The sequence below is a fragment of the Engystomops pustulosus genome, chromosome 3 (genome assembly GCF_040894005.1).
Source record: "Engystomops pustulosus chromosome 3, aEngPut4.maternal, whole genome shotgun sequence".
NCBI lineage: Eukaryota > Metazoa > Chordata > Amphibia > Anura > Leptodactylidae > Engystomops > Engystomops pustulosus.
The window spans coordinates 139,286,720-139,313,383 of record NC_092413.1 but is presented as its reverse complement, the minus strand read 5'-3'; the positions used below and the strand labels follow the sequence as shown (position 1 = coordinate 139,313,383).

The following is a 26,664-nucleotide window of genomic DNA, read 5'->3' as shown; positions in this document are numbered from 1 at the left end:
TGTATGGCACCTGTACACCACCTATACATGTAGTAGTGATGCATATGTATCCCTTTCATGTTGTAGTGTATGCTGTAATATACTCATTTATGACCTGTACGTGTTTCAAATTACTATATAAGGCTGGATTCACACGACCGGTGCCTGCCGTACCGTAGCATGGCGGGCACACGGCAACGCACGGGGAGAGGAGGAGGGGGAGAGCGCTGCTCACCCCGCCCCTCTCCATAGGGATACATGGTGCACAGCGCCGTGTGCCCTGAAAAAATAGGACATGTCCTATTTTTTCACGGGGTACGGGGCGGTACGGTGCCGCACGTGTGCTGCACCGTACCGCTCCTGTAGGGCGCCACGCGCCCATTGCCGTCTATGGGGAACGTATATCGGCCGTATATACGCCCCCCTTGCAGTCGTGTGAATCCAGCCTAAGGTGTATATTGTGTACCCCGCTCTCTGGTGCCTTATATCCCTGCACTGTACTGTACCCGCTCTCTGGTGCCTTATATCCCTGCACTGTGCTGTACCCGCTCTCTGGTGCCTTATATCCCTGCACTGTGCTGTACCCGCTCTCTGGTGCCTTATATCCCTGCACTGTACTGTACCCGCTCTCTGGTGCCATATATCCCTGCACTGTGCTGTACCTGCTCTCTGGTGCCTTATATCCCCGCACTGTACTGTACCCGCTCCCTGGTGCCTTATATCCCTGCACTGTGCTGTACCCGCTCTCTGGTGCCTTATATCCCTGCACTGTGCTGTACCCGCTCCCTGGTGCCTTATATCCCTGCACTGTGCTGTACCCGCTCCCTGGTGCCTTATATCCCCGCACTGTACTGTACCCGCTCTCTGGTGCCTTATATCCCTGCACTGTGCTGTACCCACTCTCTGGTGCCTTATATCCCCGCACTGTACTGCTACCACATCACCTTCTTCACATTGACTTTAGGTCAGTGTCTTACATAAATTAGCCACCTAATAGACCAAACCTTTGCATGTCTTATATTGCCACATATAGTAAAAGAAGCACCAAGTCACTGCCTTGCAACTCTGCAAAAGGATGAGAACCTTGTCTTTTTCCTGGCAGTGATGGAGCTCAAGGTTATACAGGACATAATGTTGAAGGCTTTAGGAGCTGGTTACACAAGTGCAGAAGCTCAAGGACATACAGGGCAGATTACTGAAGGATTATGAAGCTAGTTACAGAAGTCCAGTAGCTCAAGGTTATACAGGACATTTTCCATAAGACTTGAGGAGCCAGTTACAGAGGTGCAGAAGCTGAAGAGCATGTAGGACATGTTCTTGTAGGCGTAGGAGACTGAGGAGTCAATAGTAGATTTACTAATGGTCTTGGAATGTGGCAGATTTATGGTGTCAGATGCTGGATGATAAATTTGTTTAATTTGTAGCAATTTTTGCGATTTTGCTTTTTTTTGGGGGGGGGGGGTTGCTTTGTCACAATGTATAATGTGCACACTTTGAAAGTCATAATAACTCTTGATAACAATTAATAAATTTGGCACCCCCTGTCCCCAGTCATAGTGTTGCATGTACTGAAAAGAACACATAAAGAAGCCAGGGCCTTCTAAATACAGATCATATACAGGCGGTCCCCTACTTAAGGACACCCGACTTACAGACAACCCATAGTTACAGACGGACCCCTCTGCTCACTGTGACCTCTGGTGAAGCTCTCTGGATGCTTTACTATAGTCCCAGACTGCAATGATCAGCTGTAAGGTGTCTGTAATGAAGCTTTATTGATAATTCTTGGTCCAATTACACCAAAAATTTTGAAACTCCAATTGTCACTGGGGCAAAAGAAAAAAAAATTGTCTAGAACTTCCATTATAAAATATAGAGTTTCGACTTACATACAAATTCAACTTAAGAACAAACCTCCAGACCCTATCTTGTATGTAACCCGGGGACTGCCTGTATATTTTAATGAGCCCTGTACACATTTATTATGAGCCCCAAGATATCTTGATGATCATCTTAACTTGTAATCCCAGAATCTTTGCCTTTCATGTTACTAAAAATATATTAACCAAACACGAGGAAGCTTCAGCACACGCCCAGGACTAATTAGCTTTACTGTATACTATACTATATGTATACCCCCCAGAATCTAGCCAGCAGCCCCATATGTCCAGCCTATATGAACAAAAACAAAATGTGTAGTCACCTCCCAACGCCCCCCAGCAGGTCCTCTTCTATCCATCGATGCTCCGGATTCGGCTTCGTGTCCCCTTGTGGTCCCTCACACACACCATGACGTCAGCCACTCATTGACATAGTGTGTGCCGATGGCGGTGCACACACTAGAATGTCAGAAGGCTGATTTCATGTCATAAGCGACAGACCGCACAGGGACACAGAGCCGAATCCGGAGCATCGATGGAACTGCTGGGAGTTGGGGGCATCAGAAGGTGAGTACACTTTTTTTTTTTTTTTTTTAAAGGACACCTGTCATCAGGTCTGTGTCACTAGTCCTGTCACTACTACCTGTTGGAGCAGTTCACAAGGATCCATCCCAGCCTTTATCTAGTTATTTCATGCATTATTCATTGTAAAATCATCTATTCTTTATCATGTAAATGAGGCTGGTCACATGGTCAGAGGCAGTGATGTCACCCCTGTTACCTCTCCCCTCTCCTCCCCCTGCTCATGTCTGTGTGTTATGTATAGTAAAGCATAGTTAGTGTGTGTATGTCATCTACTGACATGCTGCATCCTCCTAATATACAGGTGAGAGACACAGACATCAGCTACACATGAATCTGACATGTTCTGCCGTAACATGGCTGCCTGGAGCTGCTGTATCTCTCCTATACACACACACACACACATGCACACACAGGCTGCAGGGGGCGTGGCTTCCAGCAAGCACATGGAGCCATCACATCATTATACAGCCTCACATCATTATACAGGCTGTCAATCAAGCACTGGGGGTGTGGCTGTACCTCCCACTCATGAATAGAGTGGACAGCATGAATATGCTAATGCTTCATTGGACATCTCACAGGTCATTTGCATACAGCTTTAGGACCTCATTGCTTAGGTTTACAGGCATGTAGAGGGACAATGAAGGGATAGAGGCAATGCTCTCTAATGGCAGTTTATGAAAATATATTTAGTTTAGGGGGTTATTTTGCATGACGGGTTCTCTTTAATAAACTCGAATATAAGCCGAGTTAATTTTTTTTATCACCACATTTTTTTTTTCTGAAAAGCGCGGCTTATACTCGATTATATACAACATAATTATAGAAAAATTTCATGAAATGATGGTCTGAAAACTTTAGATGTACTTTTATGGCTAAGTACAACATTTTTTGATTAATATGTCGTATTTTGTAAAAATAAATGTTATAAAAAATACTCAGCTTAAATCTACGGTTTTGCTTTTGATGCATGTTACTAAAAATAATTTTTTTAATGTTGAAAAGGGGCATTTGGCTCACAATGGGGGAGATGTATTAAGCCATTTCTTTCATTGTGAGCCAGAAAATGTTTTCCAACACATTTAGTGAGGCTTTTAGACCTCTTTTCAACACTTGTCCGACTTAGGGGCGGCGTTGCCTGTGTAAAAAGGGGGCGTGGTCAGGAAAATTTGAAAAAGTTGTAAAGTAGAACACAACAGTTTTGAACTGTGCCACATTGTTACATCTCCCTCATTGTTTTCTTAGTGATCGACCATACAGATTTCTCCAAGGGGTCACTAAGCAAGGCCTCACCAAAGGTCTGCATGGGCCCCCCGTGTAGGGAAGAGCAGTGCCCTGGACCCTGCTCTAACAGTCCGGATCTGAACGTAGGCTGTTGTGTCAATGTAGTGACCACGGGATATATGTACATGTGGAGGAAGAGGCTCTCTCCCTCTCCTCTCAGCACCCCGCGATCGCATCTTCTCAGCCGCGCATCCAGGGACCTAATGAAGGGTCCACATGTGCCTGCTCGATCCAGCCCCTGGCTGGACCAAGCAGATGCCTGTCAGCCTATGCAGATACATAGGCTGACACTTCTAATGCACTGCAATACATGGTTCTTGCAGTGCATTAGTATGAACTAGTGATGACATGACTAGTTCATATGCTGGTAGTGTAAATACAAAAAAAAAATAAAATTCGTTAGAATGTCCCAAAAGCCCCTAACACATATAAAGCCATAAATAATTTAAAAAACTGTCCGAAAGTAAAAAACACAACATATTAGGTATCAAAGTCCCAAAATTCCCAATCGAACCCTGTAACGGAAAAATGTGCTCAAATGTCCGAATTGCCATTTCTTTCCATTTTGCAACAGATAAAAACTGATCTAAAGATCGCACAGTTCTGAAAATGGTAGCAATAAAAACATCAGCTTGTCCCAGAAAAAAATGGCACCGTAGCCAACTTCGTACTCCTATGTATGAAAAAGTTATTGGAGTCAGTATATGGGAAAGGTAATCTTTTTTGGGGGTACAAAAAGTTTTAGTTCTTGTTAAAATCTATTAACACCTATTAAAACCTATATAAATTTGGTATCTCTGTGACCATACCCAACCAAAAAAAAAATTAGAAATGCCATTTGGAGTGTACAATGAAAGATGTAAAAACAGAGCCCACAAGAAAATGGTGCAAATGCTGGTTCTTGTAAATATTTCCGCATTTTGAATTATAGTTCCACTTCCCAGTACAGGGCATGGAATATGAAATACCGTCACTAGGAAGTACAATTTGTTACGCAGAAAACAAGCCCTCACACAGCTCTGTACACGGAAAAAAGTTATTGATTTTTGAAAGTGGGGAGCGATAAAGTAAAATGGAAAAAGCCCGTCAAGGGGTTAATATGCTCCCTATACCACATGATAAAACGTCTACAAATACTCGTGATCATGTATTTTGGTAACTTTGTGTTTCCAACATGTTAACTAAACGCGAAAGGAAAGTAAGCCTACCTAAACATGCGATCGTAGGTGAAGCCTTTGGATTCTTTCAAAATGCCACATGTGAACGTGGCCTCAGGGGCTCTACAAACACGTCATGGCACCTGAAAACTATTCTGTCCTCAAAAGCTCAATGGCTCCTTCCCTTTTGAGATTCACCATGTGCACATATGAGGTGTTACTACTTTTATTCAGTTAATGTGGGTACATTTTGCAATTAATGATATTAATTAGTGAATCAAACCTTCATTTTGTTTGAATTTCTGTAAAATACATAAAGGGTTAACAAGCTTTCTACCTGCTGTTTTGAATAGTTTGAGGCGTGAAGTTAATAGAATGGGGTGATATGTGACAAGTTTCTATCAAAAGAACTTCCAAAACCTGAAATGGTCCCTAAAATAATTGATTCAAAAATTTTCTTACAAAATTTGAGAGAATTCTGTTCAATTTGTGATCTTTCTAGCGTTGTCATAAAACAACAGGACACTTCTAAAATGACGCCAACACAAAGCTGAGATATGGTAAATGTTAGGTTTACTACCCAAATTAGTTACTATCAGTTTGAAAAAAAGCTATTTGTTTCAAAATGTTTACCAAATTAACCTTTTTTTCCATAAATAAATTCAAAATATATCAACCAAAATTTCCCACTCACTTGAAGTACAACCAAACAAATTCACTAAAAATTGGGTAAGTTAAAGCCTTCTAAAGTTATAACCAGATAAAGTGACACATGCAGGTTTTGAAAAATAGGCCTTGGTCATCATGGTGCAAATTAGCTTGGTCACTAAGGGGTTAAATGAAGGTTTATTTATATTTGTTTAACTGTACAAGGCGCAAAAAAAATCCTTTGATTTTCTCAAATCAAAGGTGCGCCTTATATATGAATCGTACTTACAGACAACACATACTGTATAGCGTTTAAGAGCTCCATGCCAGCAATATCCTGCACTAAACACCAGGCACAACGCCCCACACTGGCAGGGCCAGCAGTACCACCAGCACCATAGTGCCGACCACACAGCAATCCTCATCGGCCGTCTGAGTAAGCAATTTTACCCCTATACCTGCCAGCCTGTAACGGGAAAGAAAGGGAGCCACCGGGAACTCCACAGGACTAACACCCTGCCTGAGAAGGGGGAGAGGGAGACAGCTTAACCCCTGCAGCATCATCCTTGTAACATTAACCCTTAACAGCCCATAACTCCTGAGATCCGAGCTCTGCGCACTGGAGACACGATTGCCTGGAACTTCCGCTGCCTTGAACTGTGCACAGGTCTGCTGCCTGCTGGTCATTCATCCTTTTAATCAGGTGCGCCATATAATCAGGTGTGCCTTATATATGAACATATGCATTTTAGCAGGCATATATTGATGGTGCACCTTATAATCTGGTGCGCCTTATAGTTTGAAAAATACGCTACTTGCATTCCCAGTACACTACCTTCCACCATGCCTCCTTTATTTATGATGGTGAACAATGGGGCAGCCACATAAACTTTTGTTTCCCATTATGAAAGTAATGGAAGGTAGAATCTTGTGCTTGTGAGTCATTAGAAACTTATGTGTTTTATTATTATGTTTGTTTGTTTTCTACAAAAACAGCGAAAACTAATAACTGGTATGAACCAAGCTATAGGTAGTTATAGGACAATACTAATGAGACGTATTGGCACTGTGCACGTTTGATACTGAGGATAGTATTCCTCACTTCACTCCACATGGTTTTTGTCTAAATTAAACACCTGACGCTTTCTGTAGCTTGTAGCAGCCGGACAGAGACCATTCTTGAGGCTGGAAAACTCAGTAATGAGTAATCATGTGTCATGTATGTGCAAAACACATAAAGAGGGAAATATCATACGTTGGCCTCCCATGCTTACAACTACTGGTGGTTTGCAGGGCATTGGGATTTTTCAAGGCTTGTAGGAGACTTAAATTTGGGGTGCGGTCACATATAGCACTTGTGTTGCATTAGCGCATACACAATTGGGCTGAGGCCTGCCCCTGGTTGCTTGAGTCACATTTGTAGAAGCAACGCCATGTGTGAGCGCACCCTAAAGGTGGTGTTTGAGGCGCAGTTTTCCTGTGGAAAATGTAATTTTTCTTTTATCAGTATTGTGAATTTATTTGGTAAAGGTCAGTGCCCTGGCTATCAGGAGGTGCTGGTTACACTGTCTGTGTCGCTTCAACCTCAAGCAAATAATTTGCTGTAATGTTTATTCTGCATTACGAAAGCCGCCGGGAACAAGTTGCTTTGCATTCTCTTTTAACCATTTTCTGATGTGTAATCCCTTCTATGCTGACATCAAACATCAATGTAAAATAGAATTTTTGAGTTCTGTGGCTCTCAAACTAGTCAGTGTCTAAAAAGGTGATGCTGCAGTGGATGGCTAAATCCCACTTACACCCTTGTAATATTCAGTGGTCCCGAAAATGGTGGAGATTTGTTAGACATTCTCCTTGCTTTGTATAGCTGATTTGCTTGTCCACGTAGCCACTGGTTCTGTGGGGTCTTCAGCTTTTGATTGTAACTTTGGCTTTCCTATTGGATATGCTTTTCTATTATTGATTCCTTACCTACATGGCAGGATTTACCCTTTGATTGCAAAAGTTACTTTCCTGTTGATGGTGACGTGTATGTGGTTGTGTTTATATATGTTCCTCCAAAGGATGGTATAGTTACTACCAGACATTTTTGTTTTTCCACCCCGACTTGATTTGCCATTCTGCTGTTACTTTAAACATTTATTCTTCACATCTGACAATAGAAGATTGATTTACTGTATTTCTTGAATGCTGAAGCATTGTAATGGCTTTGCTCTATGCTAGTTACAGATACCACCTACAAAAATATAGAATATATAGAAAGTGTAAGGGTAACATGTAAAGGCCTTTTGGGTTATAGTATTTGGTCTGCTGAAGGCTACAATAGAATATAGTTGTCAGTGAGCACTCTCTTTATAATAATAGAAACCTCCAACCCTGTTATTAGAGACACAATTTTGTATGTATCAGGTGGTTAGGCAGGAGCGCGCACATCTAGACGTTGAGACATGTAAACACGTTCACTGCCAGGATCATTTTACACCTGATATATAGGTGATGACCTTCATACACTAAAATCCTTTTCTTTCTTTTGCCAGGTAGTAATATATGGAGATTTGCCAAAAAAAGAAAACATTTTGTATTTATCGAATCATCAGTGTACAGGTTGGTATTTAGTTCCAATAAACGCTAACCTATTTTGTTCTCTAGTTCTATACCAATACTCTTAGCCTTATTTGTATCATCATTATACAGGCAGTTCCCGGGTTACGTACAAAATAGGGTCTGTAGATTTATTCTTAAATTGAATTTATATGTAAGTCGGAACTGTATATTTTATAATTGTAACCCCAACCAAAATTATTTTGGTCTCTGTGACAAATGGATTTTAAAAATGTTGGGTTGTCATAAGAACCAGGATTAACAATAAATCCTTATTACAGACACCTTTTATAACTGTTATTGCTGTTTATTGTAGCCTTGGGCTAAAGTAGAGTAAATGACCAAAATCTAGAGGTCTGTTTGTAACTAAGGGTCATCTGTACGTTGGGTGTTCTGTAAGTAGGGGACCCCCCGTAATTCCTGTGTCTGTCAACATGGACCATAATCTGAAAATATAATGTGCAATAGAACCATTCTATAAAAATGTTTCTTGCCTTTCGCCATAGCATGGACGTAACCTGCAATGTACTTGCATCATTTAGCCATCTGCGCCTAGGCTAGTTTCCTTGCACAGTGTTTTACTATAGAGCAGGCTGCGTTCACATGTGCAGTTTACGTTGCGTTTTGAAACGCAATACAACATCTAAGAAGAGGAGATTTGCCTAAATTCATTGCTGTTAACATTTGCGTTTACAAAACACAATGTTAATGCATGTTTTAACATCCCCTTAATATTTGAGCTTTGTATACATACTTTTAAATGATTGATAACTCAAAGTAAAGTGATTGCATTAAAAGTGGGTTTTGTCAATGCTAATGTTTTGTCTAATTACATTGTATAATCTCCTCTGCTCAGCTGTTATATTGCATTTCACAACGCAATGTAACGCCACTTGTGAACACAGCCTGAATGATGTGCTTTGTCAAATGACCCTCCATTTGCAGCCATCAAGTGGACGCATTAGAGTGCTGTTAATACAAGAAAGAAAGTTGAGTGGCTTTATAAAAATAGAAAATGTAACATTTATAAGTAAGTAACATATAAGCATAAACATCCTTTGGATGAGCAAGCACGAAAAACTCTCCACTGTAATACTTACAGGGACTGGGAATGACTTGTAATTACCAAAATATACTGCTGCATTCACAGGGTTTGCAATGCTTTGAGAGAATAAGTGTTGTCAAGATACTTCCAATAATTTCAAGATTTCTTATTTGTGTCTTTTTGGCAGTTGACTGGATTGTTGCGGACATGATGGCTGTACAACAAAAAGCACTTGGCCACGTTCGATATGTTCTGAAAGATGGTCTGAAATTTCTTCCTTTGTATGGGTGGTATTTCTCACAGGTAACAACATAAGTCTTTGAAAGGGGGATATCTGAGCTCCGGAGCACAGTTCCTCAGTGTTGTTGTTTTTCCAGTACTGACCAGTAAGGACTGTTATGCTACCTGCACACAATAATCAGCCATAAAAAATACAGACATTTTCTTCTGCTTCTATCCCAATCTGCATCAATGTGGCATCAGCTTTTCATGGACTATTATAAACTATAGATCATCAGTACTCCATGCCCTGTTTTTACTAGGGCATTAGCTTATTAAAAAAGTATTGTATGTATATAGTGCAGCTGTGTGCCAGCTGTTCTAAATACCGATAATGCACCATCAATAGTAACTGCATGTCACTGGCCTGTCTGTATATTGTTTGGATGAGGTAATAAGGATTTTTTTTGCGCTGCCTAGAAAATCTGTACCTCCATGGACATCAATATAATGAAAAAAGTTAGGTCCAAATAACAAATTCCTAGGCACACTACTTGGCTTACTGTTTTAATATGTAAAACGAAACACTGATTTGTAAGAACCCAGAAACCATTAATAATTTGGGAGCAATTTCCTGATGATTTTAAATTGGGGGTGTTTTATGCTTCCATTTGTCAATTGTAATGCAGGGATTCCTAACTGTTTTTGACAGCATGGTGGAATTTATGTCAAAAGAAGTGCCAAGTTTAATGAGTCGTGGATGAAAAACAAGCTGCGATCCCAGATGAAGGCGGAAACTCCAGTAAGTTTATATGTGATATTTTGATAGATTTTCATTTTATTGTTTGAACTGCTTACAATCTTTTATATTTTGATTATAAAAAGCGTTTTGTTACCAGAAATTATTCTTCTGTAAAGTCGCAGATGGAGTCGAGTCCTGATTGCAGACATTTCATTACCATACGAATGGCAGACAATTTTATATTAGGACAGTACGCCACTGGTAAAAGCGGAATCTAACTTGATGGAGCTTTAAAATTTGGGATTTCCATTAGTAATTAGTAGATGATTAGGGTGCTTTCATATCTAGGGTTTTCCCTCCATTGTAAAGATACTTCAGGTGAATTCCCGACTTATGCGTACAATGGAGGGCTGTGACGCATCCCACTGCATAAGCAAAATAAGCATAATCATATAATTATATAAGCATTTCGGCCTGTTTACCCAACTCCCCTGAAAGGAACATGGGCAGCAGCCAGTGATTACTTGCTCCTAATGGCCCAGGTGTCTTCCAAACAAATTGGATGTTGGTATACTAAGCAGATGGATGCAAAAAGGAGGCATCTTTCTGCCAGTAAAGTGTATGTATACGGCGGGAGCTTTCCTGGCATAGATGCTGAACATATCCAAAAGACGAAATGTGAATGTAGCCTCTATCTGATGTATGTAATGTCTAATGCCAACCTTAGTTTTCCCAGTACATCTTTAGTTTGGAGAAACATGTGCTTTGCATCTTTTTGTAAGTGAAGTGCCATAAAACTGTTTTATTTTGGAATATTTTGATCATGATCTTTTAAAGCACTTCAGGGCTTGTATCTTCATGCAGGTCTTTGAAGAAAATTGATTGCTTGTGTGTGCTGTGTGGTTTATGACTTCTATTAAACCACATCAAATCTATACATGCAAATGGGAAGTGGATGCTAGAATGTAGATGGAACAGAGTAAACACCCTAGTTGCTGTTAATATGATGCAATATGCAAACCTTTTTTTCTTTACATAAATGTTACTGGCTTTGTATGAGAGATATAAAGAGATGCAAGCATTTGCAGATATCTTTCCTGGAGGCTGTGTGCACATTTTTATATGAACTTTCATGATATCTTTTCCCCCATTTTGATCTGTGCACTGGAATATTTTAGTCAGTTTGCCATTTGCCTGCAGACAACTACTAATAATGGAGACCCACAGCAGACAAAACAATAAATCTGCTCATTTCCTTGCTCTTTTTCTTCTCCCACATGCAGCTTCTTCTCTACTCCATGTTGCTCTACTCTGTGTCCTTCGCTTGTTGTATGTGCCGGGACCTGAGTACCTGGGAGCAGTATTTACTGCACCTGGGTCCTGATTCTGTCTCATACAACCAGCCTCAGGACACAGAGCAGAGCAGCAGGTGAGGACTTCTTACCTGCACTGCGAAGTACATATATTTTGTAATTGTGACTCTAGATAAAGTATTTTTTTGGTCCCTGGATTTTCCACATTTTGGGTTGTCAAGGGAACAAGAATTAACAAAAATGTTTTTGCAGTCACCCTACAGTTAACCATTGGACTTTAGCCTTGGGCTTAAGTCAGGTAAATTACCAGCATCTAGAGAGCTTCACCAGAGGTTGCAGTACCTAGAAAGGTGCTTTTTAACCAGCGGTCATCTGTAAGTTGGGCATTCTTAAGGTGGGGGGACTGCCTGTATAGTACCTGCTCATGACTGTAGTGGTGTCTGAAGGCAGCATGGCGCCAGTGTGGACCTGTACCCTAGGCAATGAAATCTACACTGTCTTCTACTGTTTGATAATAAAGTTGGATGCTGGTTCATTTTGTTTCTGCATCTTTAGCAATGTACATTAAATTTGATGGTTGTGTACTTGTAGTGCCAGATGACATTTCCCATGACTTTCCCTGAAGATTGTAAGCAAATTCTTCACATTATTTTACTTTTTATACTTGATGTCATAGTGATTTCTCAGTGTTGTTGGCTTCATGTATCACTTGACAGCATTTTGATAAATCCCAGTCGTTTTATTTTCCCTAATATTATTACTATCTCAGAAATCGGGTTTTGTTGTTCTGGAGTCTTTACTTACTGGGAGTAGTTTAGCAACAGAGGGCTTAATGTTTGGCACATTTTATCAGTAAGATAAGAAATTGTGACCTTTGTAATTTCTGATATTTGCTATTATGATTTATTCATATAGAAGAATATGTATAATAAATATATATACGCACACAGATCTGTGTCACAGGATCGAGGCACAGTCTGTGGTGCTTGAGGAGGTCTCTGATGGGAAGCGCGCAAAGACGCCAGTGTTCTTATGGTGGCGCCGCTACTGCCTGTGCCAAGTGCGGCTGAGCGCTGCACTTCTGTCACACTTCTGGCAGTGACCGGCTGCTATTAAATCAAAGAATCGTGAATGTTGGGTCTGTGGAGATAGTCTTCCTATACTTTCTACTAGTCTTTCTGTGAAACCTGTATTCAGCATATGATATCCCAGGAACTGTCTGTACTATTTGAATCTTTGTATTCATTCGTTCAGCAGGAGGTTTGAAATTCTGTCAGGACCACTAAAAAATAAATTAGGTTTCCTGATACCCAGGTACTTCAAGATTCAGTAATGTTTCAGACTCTGATTCAGATTTGTATTTGCCTCTGACTCGACACTCTTCCACATAAAAAAATGGATTACCATAATAAATTTAAAGCCACTAAACAAGTTCTTACTCGGCGAGAAATTCAAGATGAAGTCCCTAAGGTCGACTATAAATCTTCTCTATCAGGAATGCTTCACAGCATTAATTGATTTGGAAGATGCATATTACCACATACCCATGTTAATGGAACACCTTCACACCTCCAATTCAAGGCATTATCATTTGGCGTAGCAGTGTCCCCGAGGGTGTTTACAAAACTCATAATGGAGATTATAAGCAAAGAACATCCGACCTTCATCCCATACCTGGAAGACTTTCTCCTAATACAGTGATGGCCAACCTATGACACGCGTGTCAGTGCTGACACGCATAGCCATTTTCAGTGACACGCGGCCGCCGGAGAGTTTCATCCTCGGCTCCTACACAGCCAGGTGCAGTAGCCAGGAGGCTGAGAGATTGTCCAGCACATTGTAATAAATAGATGATGTGGAAATCCCCATACACCCATGTACTGTAGTATGGCAGTACATGGTAGGATCAATCACACAACCTAGGATTAAAGTACCCTAGAAGTTAAATAATTATACATATTTGTTATTTAAACAATAAATATCACACAATAATTTTTTTTTTGTCAAGGTGACACACCACCCGAGTTATGCTCGGTTTTTTGGCGAATTTTGACACACCAAGCTCAAAAGGTTGTCCATCACTGTCCTAATAGGAAAGACGGAAGAAGCAGTAAGATTGCAGCTGTCTCAAATGCAAGGCACATTAAATCGTCTAGGCTGGCTCATAAACCCAGAGAGATCTTCCCTGGTACCTTCAAGATCAAAGGTGTTTCTGGGAATAAGGTCAGATTCCAGTTGCCAGAGATCCTTTCTTCTCGCTGAGAAGATACAGAGGATCCTATCATCAGTAAGAGGTCTGCTTTGGGATCAGACACCTACAATAAGGTCAGTGGGTTTGGGTTTATTCGCAGCCTTCATTCCAGCTGTACCTTTGGGGCTGTTCTACTCCAGAACTTTACAACTTTGCATGCTACAGGCATGGGATGGCAAGTACTCCAGTCTGGATCAAACAATGCCTTTTCTCAAGGAAGTACAAAGTGGAGGTTGATCGAAGAAAACCTTCTGAAAAGGGATGGCCTTCCGCCTGGAGAAGATTTGTTCCTGGTAACAGATGCAAGCTCTTAAGATTGCCCAGCTACAAGAGCATCTGAACCAAGTCTTGTCTTGTCTTGAAGACCCCCTGTACTAAGATCTTGTAAGACAGGGTAGTCCTTCTTAAGGATCCAGCCTTTCTCCCTAAGGTGGCCTCGAGATTTCATAGATCTCAGGAGATTAGACTAACCTCTTTTTGTGATAATCCAATATCTGATAGGTAGTATCAGCAAGTCAGATTTTCCAGGCAGCCACCCGGTCTTCCCTGCTTACTTTACTTTAAACGTTAGTGGTTGGATGTGACGGGTTTACAAGTTGTTTTTTGGGGCTAAATTTTAAATGCTATTGTCTCTGGTTGGGTGCTGTTGTGGGGAGAGGGGAAAATAGGTAATTACTCACAGGTAATTTTGTTTCCTTGAACAACGACAGCACCCCGGGTTACCTTCCCTCTTTTTGGTTATGGTCTTTCTCACCTCCTGTCTTCAGCCATGGGTGTGCAAGAAAAGAAAAGTTATAGTTATGGTTGTATATAAGCTTTCTATGGTGGGCCTTTGGGCCATTCTAACCCGAATATTAGAGTCCCATACAGTCTCTGTGCTCCTATGTACAAGAAAATAACTACTATAATACTGTCCCTATGTACAAGAATATAACTACTATAATAATATCATCTATTTACAAGAATTAGACTACTGTAATACTGCCCCCTATGCACAAGAATATAACTACTATAATACTGCTACATATGTACAAGACTATAACTTCTAGAATAATGCCAATATGTACAAGAATAGAACTATAATAGTGCCCCCTATATATACAAGAAAATAACTACTATAATACTGCCCCTTTATACACAAGAATATAATTACTATAATACTGCCCCTATGTACAGGAATATAACTCCCCCATCCACAGACAGCAAGCCCCCCCACCCCCCGGTCTTGTATCTCTCTTTTCGCTCAGGTAGCCCCACCTTCATGTCCTCTACCCCCAAGTCCAGCCTTGCCCCAGGTCTAGTCCCCCCTGCCCCCAGGTCTAGTTATGGCTAGAAAAAGCAGCTAAGTAAAGAGAAACAAGTGGCCATCATTTCTTTAAGAATTGAAGGTCAGTCAGTCCGAAAAATTGGAAAAACTTTGAAAGTGTAGTTGCAAAAACCATCAAGCACTACAAAGAAACTGTCTCACATGAGGACCGCCCTAGGATAGGAAGACCAAGAGTCCCCTCTGCTGTGGACAATAAGTTCATCAGTCACCAACCTCAGAAATCGCAGATTGACAGCAGCTCAGATTAGAGACCAGGTCACTGCTGCACAGCGTTCTAGCAGCAGATACATCTGTACACCAACTGCTAAGAGGAGACAATGTGCAGCAGCCTTCATGGCTTGTTTGGGCTAAAGGAACACAAGGGATGGATATTAGACCAGTGGAAATCTGTGCTTTGGTTTGATGAGTCCAAAGAATCTTTGGTTCCAGAAAAGGTGAACGAATAGACTCTACATGCCTGGTTCCCACCATGAAGCATGGAGTAGGAGTTGTGATGGTGTGGAGGTGCTTTGCTGGGGACACTATTGGGGATTTATTCAAAATTTAAGATATACTGAACCAGCATGGGTACCACAGCATCTTGCAGCGGCATGCTATTCCATCTGGTTTGAATTTATTTGGCCCATCGTTTATTTAGGCATTTATTACAGGACAATGATCCCAAACACACGTCCAGGCTGTGTAAGGGCTATTTAACCATGAAGGAGAGTGTTGGGGTGCTAGGCCAGACCTGAATCCAATCAAGATGGTTTTGGGTAAAACTGCAGAGTGGAGGCCAACAAGTGCTAAGCATCTTTGGGAACTCCTTTAAGACTGTTGTAACACCATTTCAGGTGACTACCCCTTGAAGCTCATCAAGAGAATGTCAAGAGGGTGCAAAGCAGTAATCAAAGCAAAAGGTGTCTACTTTGAAAAACCTAGAATATAAGACATATTTTTAGTTGTTTCACACTTTTTTGTTAATTATATAATTCCACATGTGTTAATTCATGGTTTTGATGCCTTTAGTGTGAATCTACATTTCTTTATAGTCCTGAAAATACAGAAAACTCTTTGAATGAGAAGGTGTGCCCAAACTTTGGGTCTGTACTGTACTTATCTAATTAGTTATTAATTTGAGTAATAGGGTACTTGACAGTGCTTGGTGAAAGTACAGTACAGGCGGTCCCCTACTTAAGAACACTTGACTTACATACGACTCCTAGTTACAAACGGACCTCTGGATATTGGTAATTTACTGTACTTTAGCCCTAGGCTACAATGATCAGCTGTAACAGTTATCACAGGCGTTTGTAATGAAGCTTTAGTGTTAATCCTGATTCTTATGACAACCCAACATTTTTAAAATCCAATTGTCACAGAGACCAAAGTTCTGGCTGGTATTACAATTATAAAGTATACGGTTCCGACTTACATACAAACTCAACTTAAGAACAAACCTACAGACCCTATCTTGTATGTAACCCGGGGACTGCCTGTACACTGTCCGGGCTTAGTATTTCTAAGCAGTTATGATATTCATAAGACTTGTATATAAGAGGCTTTTTTCTCAAAATTAAACAAATGATTGCATAGACAAATCCATAGATGAAAAGTCCTAGCGTTCTCTGAGGATAATTCTAGGATAAATCCTTTTCTACTAGACTTGTCTTTTTTTATTAGGTGTGTAGTCATAAATGATAATATACCGTATCTGTACTTTAGCATATTTTTCGGACTATAATACACATTTTTTAGAAAGCAAAACATATTTTGCTAAAAAATGCCTGCTGGCCTGGAAATTGGGTGAGAAGCTGGCAAAGCTCTTCACTGAATCCACACTGCTCTCTCACTCTTATTCCTTCTTTCTACATGACTATTACAGCAGGGCCTAGAGTAATGTTAGAAGCATGTAACTCACATGCTTCCTGTATCACTGGGACCAGAGAAGTTGTTGCACTGGGTCTGGGTATGAAGAAGCGTTTGTGTGTGTGTGTGTGTGTGTGTGTGTGTGAGAGAATGAATGGATGTAGTAGTGCTGAGTGTGTTCATGTGAGTGAATGTTGATGTGTGTGAGTGGTTGTAGCAGAGCTGTGTGTGAGTGAGTGGTTGTGGTGGAGCTGTGTGTGAGTGAATGGAAGTAGCGGAGCTGTGTGAGAGTGAATTGATGGATGTAGTGAAGCTGTGTGTGTGTTTGTACATGAATGGATGGAGCGGAGCTGTGTGTACTATGCTTGTTTGTGACCAAGAGGGAATTTGTAATTGGTGTCAAATACATTTTTTCCTTTTTTTAATTGCTTTTTAAACAATAAAATTTAACCACCAGCATCACCAACAAACCCAACTCTTTGCATCATCTAGTAGACATTGCTCCATGGATTCTGACGGCGTTCGGATTTTCTCTATTACCCCCACTGTTTTGAATAGTGTCATTATTAAGTCTTTCAGATGGGTGGAGCCAGACTGTTCCCGGGGCTTTCCTTCTGATAAATGGGCTCCTAGATTATTACCTATTCATTGTATGCTAATGAGGGGTCCTGGCCTTTGCCAGAGTTCCCAAACCATTACATTGATTGCTGTTTTAGGACCTTAGTACTTCTACCTCTCACAATGCCTAAGAAACCCATAATAATATGAAGAAATATTCAATGTTAAGAAGATCACTCACCTTTGAAGGCCACTTTTGTAAGCAACTTTAGGTGGTTTTCATGTTGTTTTACTGTATGTATATGTTATTCCTAACACTGGTGCTATTCTGTTATAATCCAGGAATCCTTGTGGTGATCACAAGCTTTCAGAGATATATTTATTTGCTCCTGTCCTGGACCAGATGTATCCTGAAACATTTGAGTACAGATCTACTATCAATCTTTTTGGCAATACAAAATTGTAAAACAGGTAACCCACTAAACAGGAAATAAGTTTTACTTATTTTGTATTTTACAGATGTACCTTGTGATTTTCCCAGAAGGAACACGTTACAACCCCGATATTCCGAAGGTTATTGCTGATAGTCAAGCTTTTTCTATGAAAGAAGGTAAAATTATGAACATGCCATAATAAGATAATCAATCTGAAAATATCTGATGTCTCCGAATATTAACCCCTTAACGACTTGGCCTTTTTTAGTTTTTTCACTTCCATTTTTCACACCCCACCTTCAAAAATCTATAACTTTTTTATTTTTCCACATAAAGAGCTCTGTTATGGCTTATTTTCTGCGTAACAAATTGCACTTTGTAGTGACGGTATTTAATATTCCATGGCGCGTACTGGGAAGCGGGAAAAAAATTCCAAATGCAGTGAAAATGGTGAAAAAACACATTTGCGACGTTTTCTTGTGGGCTTGGATTTCACAGCTTTCACTCTGCGTCCCAAATGACATGTCTACTTTATTCTTTGGGTTGCTACGATCACAGGGATACCACATTTGTACAGGTTTTATAATGTTTTCATACATTTAAAAAAATTAAAACCTCCTGTACAAAAATTTTTTTTTTGATTTTGCCATCTTCTAGCGCTAATAACTTTTTCATACTTTGGTGTACGAAGCTGTGGGTGGTGTCATTTTTTGCGACTTTTGATGGTGTTTTCATTGCTATCATTGTTAGGACTGTGCTACCTTTTGATCACTTTTTATTAATTTTTTTATATTTTCCAAAATGGCAAAAAAATGTCATTTTTGACTTTGGACGCTATTTTCCGTTACGGGGTTAAACGCAGTGAAAAAACGTTATTATATTTTGATAGATCGGACATTTTCGGACGCGGTGATACCTAATGTGTTTATGATTTTTACTGTTTATTAATATCAATATCAGTTCTAGGGAAAGGGGGGTGATTTGAATTTTTAGGTTTTTTTAATATAATTTTTTTTTTTAAACTTTTTTTTACTTTCACTTTAACTATTTTTCAGACTCCCTAGGGTACTTTAACCCTAGGTTGTCTGATCGATCCTACCATATACTGCCATACTGCAATATGGCAGTATATGGGGATTTTACTCCTCATTCATTACAATGTGCTGATAGCACATTGTAATGAATAGGTTAAAACGAGACAGCTTCGGGCCTTCGTGAGGCCCGATGCTGTCATGGCAACGGATCACCGCTCCCCGTGACGTCATCCAGCATTGCCGGAGGCGATCGCGGTGAAAGCACCCGCGATCGGTGCTAGCACCGATCGTGGGTGTTACCGGTAAGCCTTTGCTGCAATATGCAGCAAAGACTTACCGGCTATGGAGAGGGCTCGGCCCGCGAGCCCTCTCCATGCACCGGGACCCGGCGCGCGCCGTACTAGTACGGCGCGCGTCGGGAAGGGGTTAAGGACGCAGGGTTTTTTCGCTCATTTCTCGCTCTCCACCTTCAAAAATCCATAACTTTTTCATTTTTACGTGTACAGACCTGTGTGAGGACTTATTTTGTGCGTAACAAATTTTACTTTCCCGTAATGTTATTTATTTTAACATGCCGTGTACTGCGAAGCTGAAAAAAATTTCCAAATGTGGGCTCTGTTTTTACGACTTTGACTGTGCACTCAAAATAACACCTCAGCTTTATTCTTTGGTTCGGTGCGATCGCGGTGATACTAAATTTATATAGGTTTTATTGTGTTTTAATTGTGTTTTCAAAAATTAAACGAATGTGTACAAAAAAGAAAAAAACATTTTTTGCCATCTTCTGAAGCTAATAAATTTTTCATACTTTGGCGCACGGAGCTGTGTGAGGTGTCATTTTTTGCAAAATGAGTCGATGTTTGCATTGCTACCATTTTGAGGTCTGTGCGACATTTTGATAATTTTTTATTCCATTTTTTATGTGATGTAAAAAGGTGTAAAGCCGCATTTCGGACATTTGGGCGCCATTTCCCGCCTCGGAGGTCACCGCCGGCCGTAACCGTTTTTATATTTTGATAGATCGGGCATTTTGGGACGCAGCGATACCTAATGTGTCTGTGATTGTTACTGTTTATTATGTTTTATATCAGTTCTAGCGAAAGGGGGGTGATTAGAATTTTTAATATTTTATTTATTTATTTATTTATTTTTTTCACTATTTCTTAGACCATCTAGGGTACATTAACCCTAGATGGTCAGATCGCTCCTACCATATACTGCAATACTTCTGTATTGCAATATATGGCATTTTTGCAGCTCATTCATTACAATGAGCCACTGGCTCATTGTAACGAATCTGCAGATGCCAGATAGCCTCGGGTCAAACGAAGACCCGAGGCTACCATGGCAACCGATCGCCGCAGAGCATTAAGGGGTTAAGAAACACCCAGAGAGAATTAAGAATTGCATATCCACATTTCTTCACATAAGGAAACACTGCTTTTTAGACAACAGAAGCAATTGCAGCTGTATCATATAAGTGATATTTAATTCTGCCTCACATGCCACAGATGTTTTCCATGCAGTTTTCTATAAACTAGTTCAATCTTTTCATTAACTTTTCCTTGTCTCAACCATTTGGGCCAGTGACGCCATGTTCTGGCCTTACTTAAAGGGGTATTCTCATCAGGGCATTCACATTCAGTTTCACTAATCTTCCATATATAAACATTTCTTCAATTGGATGTTATTAAAAAAAATGTTCCTGTGTGAAGATAATTTCCTATAAACATAGCCATGTTGTCCCTTAGAAACGAGATGGCTTCCTCGGTTACGACCACGTCACACTCTGGCAGCGGTGGCCAGACATGCGCTATAGAGTCCTGCCGGACCACCAGGATTCAGCAATCATTACTACAGTACGGGTGTAGGACCTGCAGTAACTCCTGGACATTTCATATACAAAAACTTTTTGTTTATCTGTGCAATCTCTCAGGCAGAGGTGGCCGTATCCGGGGAAGCCATCTCGTTTCTAAGGGATAAAATGACTACATTTATGAGAAATTATCTTCACACAGGAACATTTTTTTTAATAACATCTAATTGAAGAAATGTTTATATATGGCAGATTTATCAAACTGAATGTAAATGCCCAGACGAGAATACCCCTTTAAGGGAATCCCCACAAACCGCTGTAATAGTATTAATTCTAACAATAAATCTATATAGCGCCATCTTATTTTGCAGCGATTCATATGCAAACTAAATAAGACATCACAGAGCAATTATATCATCATCATCTGAAACAAAATGAAATAGACTAGGGGACTGGTTACCAGAGCTAGTACATAAGGACCAAGTAGAGTTTGTACAATATAAACAAGCCAGAGACAACACTCGGCGATTGGCTGACCTACTTGATGTTATCAAGAAGACAGACAGGGGTTCCCTTTTACTTAGGCGCAGAGAAGGCATTTGATTGCCTGATTGGAACTTTATGATGTCCGCCTTGTACCTCTTTGGAATAAGGTGACCTTTCATGCAGGCTATGAGGGGACTATATTCAGTTCCTAGTGCGGTAATGTGCCTTCCCCACACTAACTCTTTATTTTACCATATCTGTAATGGTACTCTGCAGGGCTGCCCTCTTTCCCCCTTGTTAAACGTACTTAGCATTGAGCCCTTAGCTGCATATGTTAAATCCTGTCCAGATATAACGGGTGTGCAGGTCAAGGACAAACAGCTTAAGATTTCACTATTTTCGGACAATGTCCTACTCACACTTGCCAACCCAAGAATAAGCCTTCCTATTCTCGACAATGTACTGGACGAATACAGGTTACATTCAGGTTATAAAATAAACAAACATAAGTCCGTATCCCTACCCATCAACATCCCCTTGGAGGAGCTGGCGGCCGTCAAGAGCTCGTTTAAATATATGTGATCTGTTTCAATTGCTTCCTTATCGAAATTTCTGTTATGGAAAAACTTTAAAATATAGAGTGGAATTAAAAAATTATGGGCCTCGTCTTATACTGGAGTATATACAGTTTTCAGATATGATGGAACGGGAGATATGTAGCACAAATTTCGCATTGATAAGTCTGTAGTTACTGCATAAGGTTTTCTTTTCAGTATATACCAAAATCTCTAATGATTGAGAATTTTTAACCCATTATACAGTGTAACTAAGTGGCTGCACCTGAATGATCGCTTTATATTATATTAAATTGTTAGCATTGAGCACTCTTCTTTTTAATATTTTTATTGAGAATCTCAAAGGAGGTCTCAAGTGTAGAATTTAAATATTTGTGGATGATACTAAGCTCTCTAAAATAGTAATCACTGAGAGGAATAAGGTAATATGATACCTATAAAATATTAAATGGTTCCACTAGGAAGGACAATTTATCCTGGAAGACCGCATATGGCTCTGTAAATGGAAATTTAAAAACGTTATGGCTTTTGAAAAGCAAAGACAGAAAAAAATTGAAAAGTGTTCAGGGGTCACTAGATTTTCTTCAGGAAACGTCGGTTGGTCCAACAGCCGAGTCCTCCCAGACCTTCCGGGCAGCTTGCAGGACCTCCGTGCATGAACAGCTTTTCATTGAATGACTTCAGCAGTGACATGCCACTTGTGTGTAGGTGATTGCTGGGTCTGTGATTGGTGCCTTCATTGACTTGCCTTCAGATGGTAGGTGACTCCACAACAAAACCTCAGCAGTGGTTCTTTACTAGTTAAAAAGTTATCGCTTTTGTAGTAGAGTAGTCGGTGAAGTTATTGGACCCCTTTATCGCAAATGTATCTATTTTAGGCAAACAGTTTCAGACCTTGGCAATGTGCTTTGTTCGCTTACCATATACGTGCTGAGATTGTTTATGGCTTTGTGGCCAAAGAAATCTTATTTCAAGCAAGCTTTTGTTGTTCCAGAACTTCACACAATTTGGCTGAAGAACACACACATTTTCAAAGCCATTGTTGTCAGTCTCTGGTATACGTCTACACCAAAGCCTTTCATTTTTAGGAATGTGTAATAGTTATTTAAAGCAGAATATCGCAGTCATACAGATTGTACTGCACGTCATGCCCAAAAATCTGTGATAAAGTGTTTTCTCAGATGTGCGCATGATGATGCGAAATCTTAGGAAATATTTCAGAGAAATAGCCTCAAAATCCGTGCATTTTTCTTATAGCTTAACGTCCACCGGGATGGAAACTAACTTATCCTCAACTAACCTCCAAGTGACAGTAATAAATTAGCAAGTCAGCCATCATCTAAACAAAAACATGGCTGGGTCTGGTTAATATAACGGATTTCATATCTAGGTGGAATACACACTTTAAGTTTCTAACCCCTTTCCCATGTCTGTATGCCATCAACTTTGTATGTTATAAGTAACTATAGGAACTTATATTATATTATTACATATATTATTATAAGAACTTCGATGCCACATCATCTAGGTTCCCACTGTTGGTGCATAACTTTAAGTGGTTGCCGGAGACTTTTTTCATTTACAGGCGGTCCCCTACTTAAGGACACCCGACTTACAGACGACCCATAGTTAAAGACGAACCCCTCTGGTCACTGTGACCTCTGATGAAGTTCTCTGGATGCTTTAGTATAGTCCCAGACTGCAATGATCAGCTGTAAAGTGTCTGTAATGAAGCTCTATTAATAATCCTTGGTCTAATCACAGCAAAAAATTTTGAAACTCCAATTGTCACTGGGGCAAAAATAAATTTTGTCTGGATCTACAATTATAAAATATACTGTTTCGACTTACATACAAATTCAACTTAAGAACAAACCAATGGACCCTATCTTGTATGTAATCCGGGGACTGTCTGTACTTTTAACCCCTTAACACCGAAGCCACTTTTCACCTTCCTGACACGGCCCATTTTTTCAAATCTGCCCTGTGTCACTATAAATGGTTATAACTTTGAAACACTTTAACATATCCAAGTGATTTTAAAATTGTCTTCTCGTGACACATTGTACTTCATGTTAGTTGAAAAATGTTGGTGGTATGTTTTGCATTTATTTATGAGAAAATCAGATATTTGGGGAAAATTTGGAAAAATTCTCGATTTTTGAACTTCAAAATGTTCTACTTTTTCCACATATAGTTATAACAGCAAAAAAACGTAATAACTAACATTCACCGAATGTCTACTTTATGTGGACATGGTTTTTTATGCATACTCTTATTTTTGTAGGATGTTATGGGGCTTTGAACGTTAGGTGCGATTTTTCACATTTTAATTAAAAAACGCACAATCCTGCTATTGAGGGACCTGCTCAGGTTTCAAGTCACTTTGAGAGGCCTAAATAAAAGTAAAACCCCATAAATTACCCCATTATAGAAACTACACCCCTCAATGTACGTAAAACAACTTTTATGAAGTTTGTTAACCCTTTAATTGTTTTACAGGGGTTAAAACAAAATCGGATACTATTTTGAAAGTACATTTTTTTTGGCTAAATTAATGTGTTTTTCAAAAAATGTACAAATTCTCAGTGGATAAAATACCAAAACTCTCCACAAAATTTGATACCCAATCCCTCCCGCATATAACAATACCCCATATGTGGTGGTAACCTGCTGTATGGGCACACGACAGGGCATCGAAGGGAAGCTGTGCCATTCAGAGCAGATTATGCATTGTCACTTTTTATTGGCTATACAATCTTCTTTTTTTGGCAATTTGGACATATAAGGGCTTATTTTTTGCAACATGAGATGCACTTTACAAATATTTCATTTTAGTGGGTCATTAGCTTATTGATGAGATTTTATTAACTCTTGAATGTAGGGGTGAAAAGAAAATTGTCAATTTTGGTTTCCTTTCTTTTTGTATTTTTTGGGGTCGTACATCGTACACTAAAAATACTATATTATTTTTATTCTATAGGTCACTACGATTACGGTGATACCTCATTTATATAGTTTTTCATTTATTTTTACAATTTTACTGGGAAAAAAACTAATATAGAGGAAATCTCATTTGTTTTTGCATCGCCATCTTTTCGGAGACGTAACTTTAATAGTTTTTGGTTGACAGAGCTAGTTTAGGGCTTATTTTTTACGTGTTGAGCTGGCCTTTTAAGTGATACCATTTTGGCGCACATAACTTTTTTTGATCACTTTTTAGAACATTTTTGTGAACAGATTTTATGAAAAATGTACATTTTTGGCGAGTGTTTTGTTTTTACGGCGTTCACTGAGCGGGTCCAGTAATGTTTCTGAGTTATTGTACGGATTGTTACGGACGCAGCGATACCAAATATGTGTGGGTTTTTGGCGATTTTGTGGTTTTTTCACTTTATTGCATGTGTATAGGGAATATTTGTGTTTAGGGGACGTTAACTTTATTCAATTAATTCTTTTTATTAAAAAACTTTTTTTATTTACTTTTACAGGTTAGATTGAACAAGCGATCCACTGATCACTTGTTCAAGCTATTCCTCACCTTACACAGTGTAATACAGATGTATTACACTGTGTAATGTAACACACTGAGCATGCTGCGCATGCTCCGTGTGTTACAGCCAGGTCCTGCCAGAAGGCACGGACCCGGCTACAGGAAGGAGATCGCGCAGCCCCGGGCACTGGCAGTCCCAGCGCGACCACGGCGTGTTAGGGGTTAACACCCGCAATCGGAGAAATCTCCGATCGCAGGTGTTAGAGCCGGGTGTCAGCTATAATATATAGCCGACACCCGCAGCTTCTGGCCCCGGCTCCGTTCAGGAGCCGGGGCCAGAAGTTTGACATAATAGTACTGCATTTTGCGGGAACGCACCGTGGTGTAGCTAGGTGCACTAATACCATGCCTCTCTACTGTTATCAGAGACCGGGTCCCCTCTTGTGGTCCAGAATGGAATCCCTTTGAGTGAAATAAAGTCAATCTTCATATGTTATAACCATGGAACAGGTGCACAATGAGATATAATAAGATACACACGTGTGACCATGGTCAGTTTTCTGTCCACTGGAAATAAGGAATGAAGCTTCCTATATAATGAAGCAAGCAGAGATCTAGAAAACCATGAGGAATTGATACAGAAAGTATATTGGAAATTTGTATAACTTTTTATTTTACAAACAATAACATTTATTTGCTGGAATGGGAATACCCCTTTAAGGCATGTATTAGGGGAAATATAAAGACTTTTGATATTGAGAGTGTTGATACAGGCGGTCCCCTACTTAAGAACACTCGACTTACATACGATCCCTAGTTACAAATGGACCTCTGGATATTGGTAATTTATTGTACTTTAGTCCTAGACTACAATAAACAGCTGTAACAGTTATCAAATGTGTCTGTAATGAAGCTTTATTGTTAATCCTGGTTCTTATGATAACCCAACATTTTTAAAATCCAATTGTCACAAAGACCAAAAAAGTTGTGGCTGGGATTACAATGATAAAATATACAGTTCCGACTTACATACAAATTCAACTTAAGAACAAACCTACAGACCCTATCTTGTATGTAACCCGGGGACGGCCTGTATATAATTTTATTTTATGACAACTTAAATGTATGTTTAATACACAGATGGCTAACAAATGTTGAATGTGTTTCCCTAGGACTTCCAGTTCTCAAACATGTGCTTACTCCACGTATTAAGGCAACTCACGTGGCAATTGAGACCATGCAGGACTATTTAGATGCTGTGTATGATGTGACCGTTGCTTATGAAAACACTACCACCCAGACTGGCCAAAGAAAAGAAGCACCTTCCATGACAGGTAGGTTATACTGTATGTAATTTACAAACATGGTTATGTTCCATTGACTTACTGT

The 26,664-nt window shown here is 39.9% G+C and overlaps 1 protein-coding gene across 1 annotated transcript in view; it reads left to right on the top strand.

Annotated features, from left to right (window-relative positions):
- Positions 1 to 26,664, top strand: part of AGPAT5 (1-acylglycerol-3-phosphate O-acyltransferase 5) — a 33,684-nt gene that overhangs the window by 2,057 nt on the left and 4,963 nt on the right. Inside the window, exons 2-6 of the mRNA XM_072142311.1 lie at positions 8,071 to 8,137; positions 9,367 to 9,482; positions 10,111 to 10,200; positions 17,957 to 18,047; positions 26,448 to 26,609. Coding sequence (XP_071998412.1) covers positions 8,071 to 8,137; positions 9,367 to 9,482; positions 10,111 to 10,200; positions 17,957 to 18,047; positions 26,448 to 26,609 — 526 coding nt within the window. The remainder of the gene's footprint in view (positions 1 to 8,070; positions 8,138 to 9,366; positions 9,483 to 10,110; positions 10,201 to 17,956; positions 18,048 to 26,447; positions 26,610 to 26,664) is intronic.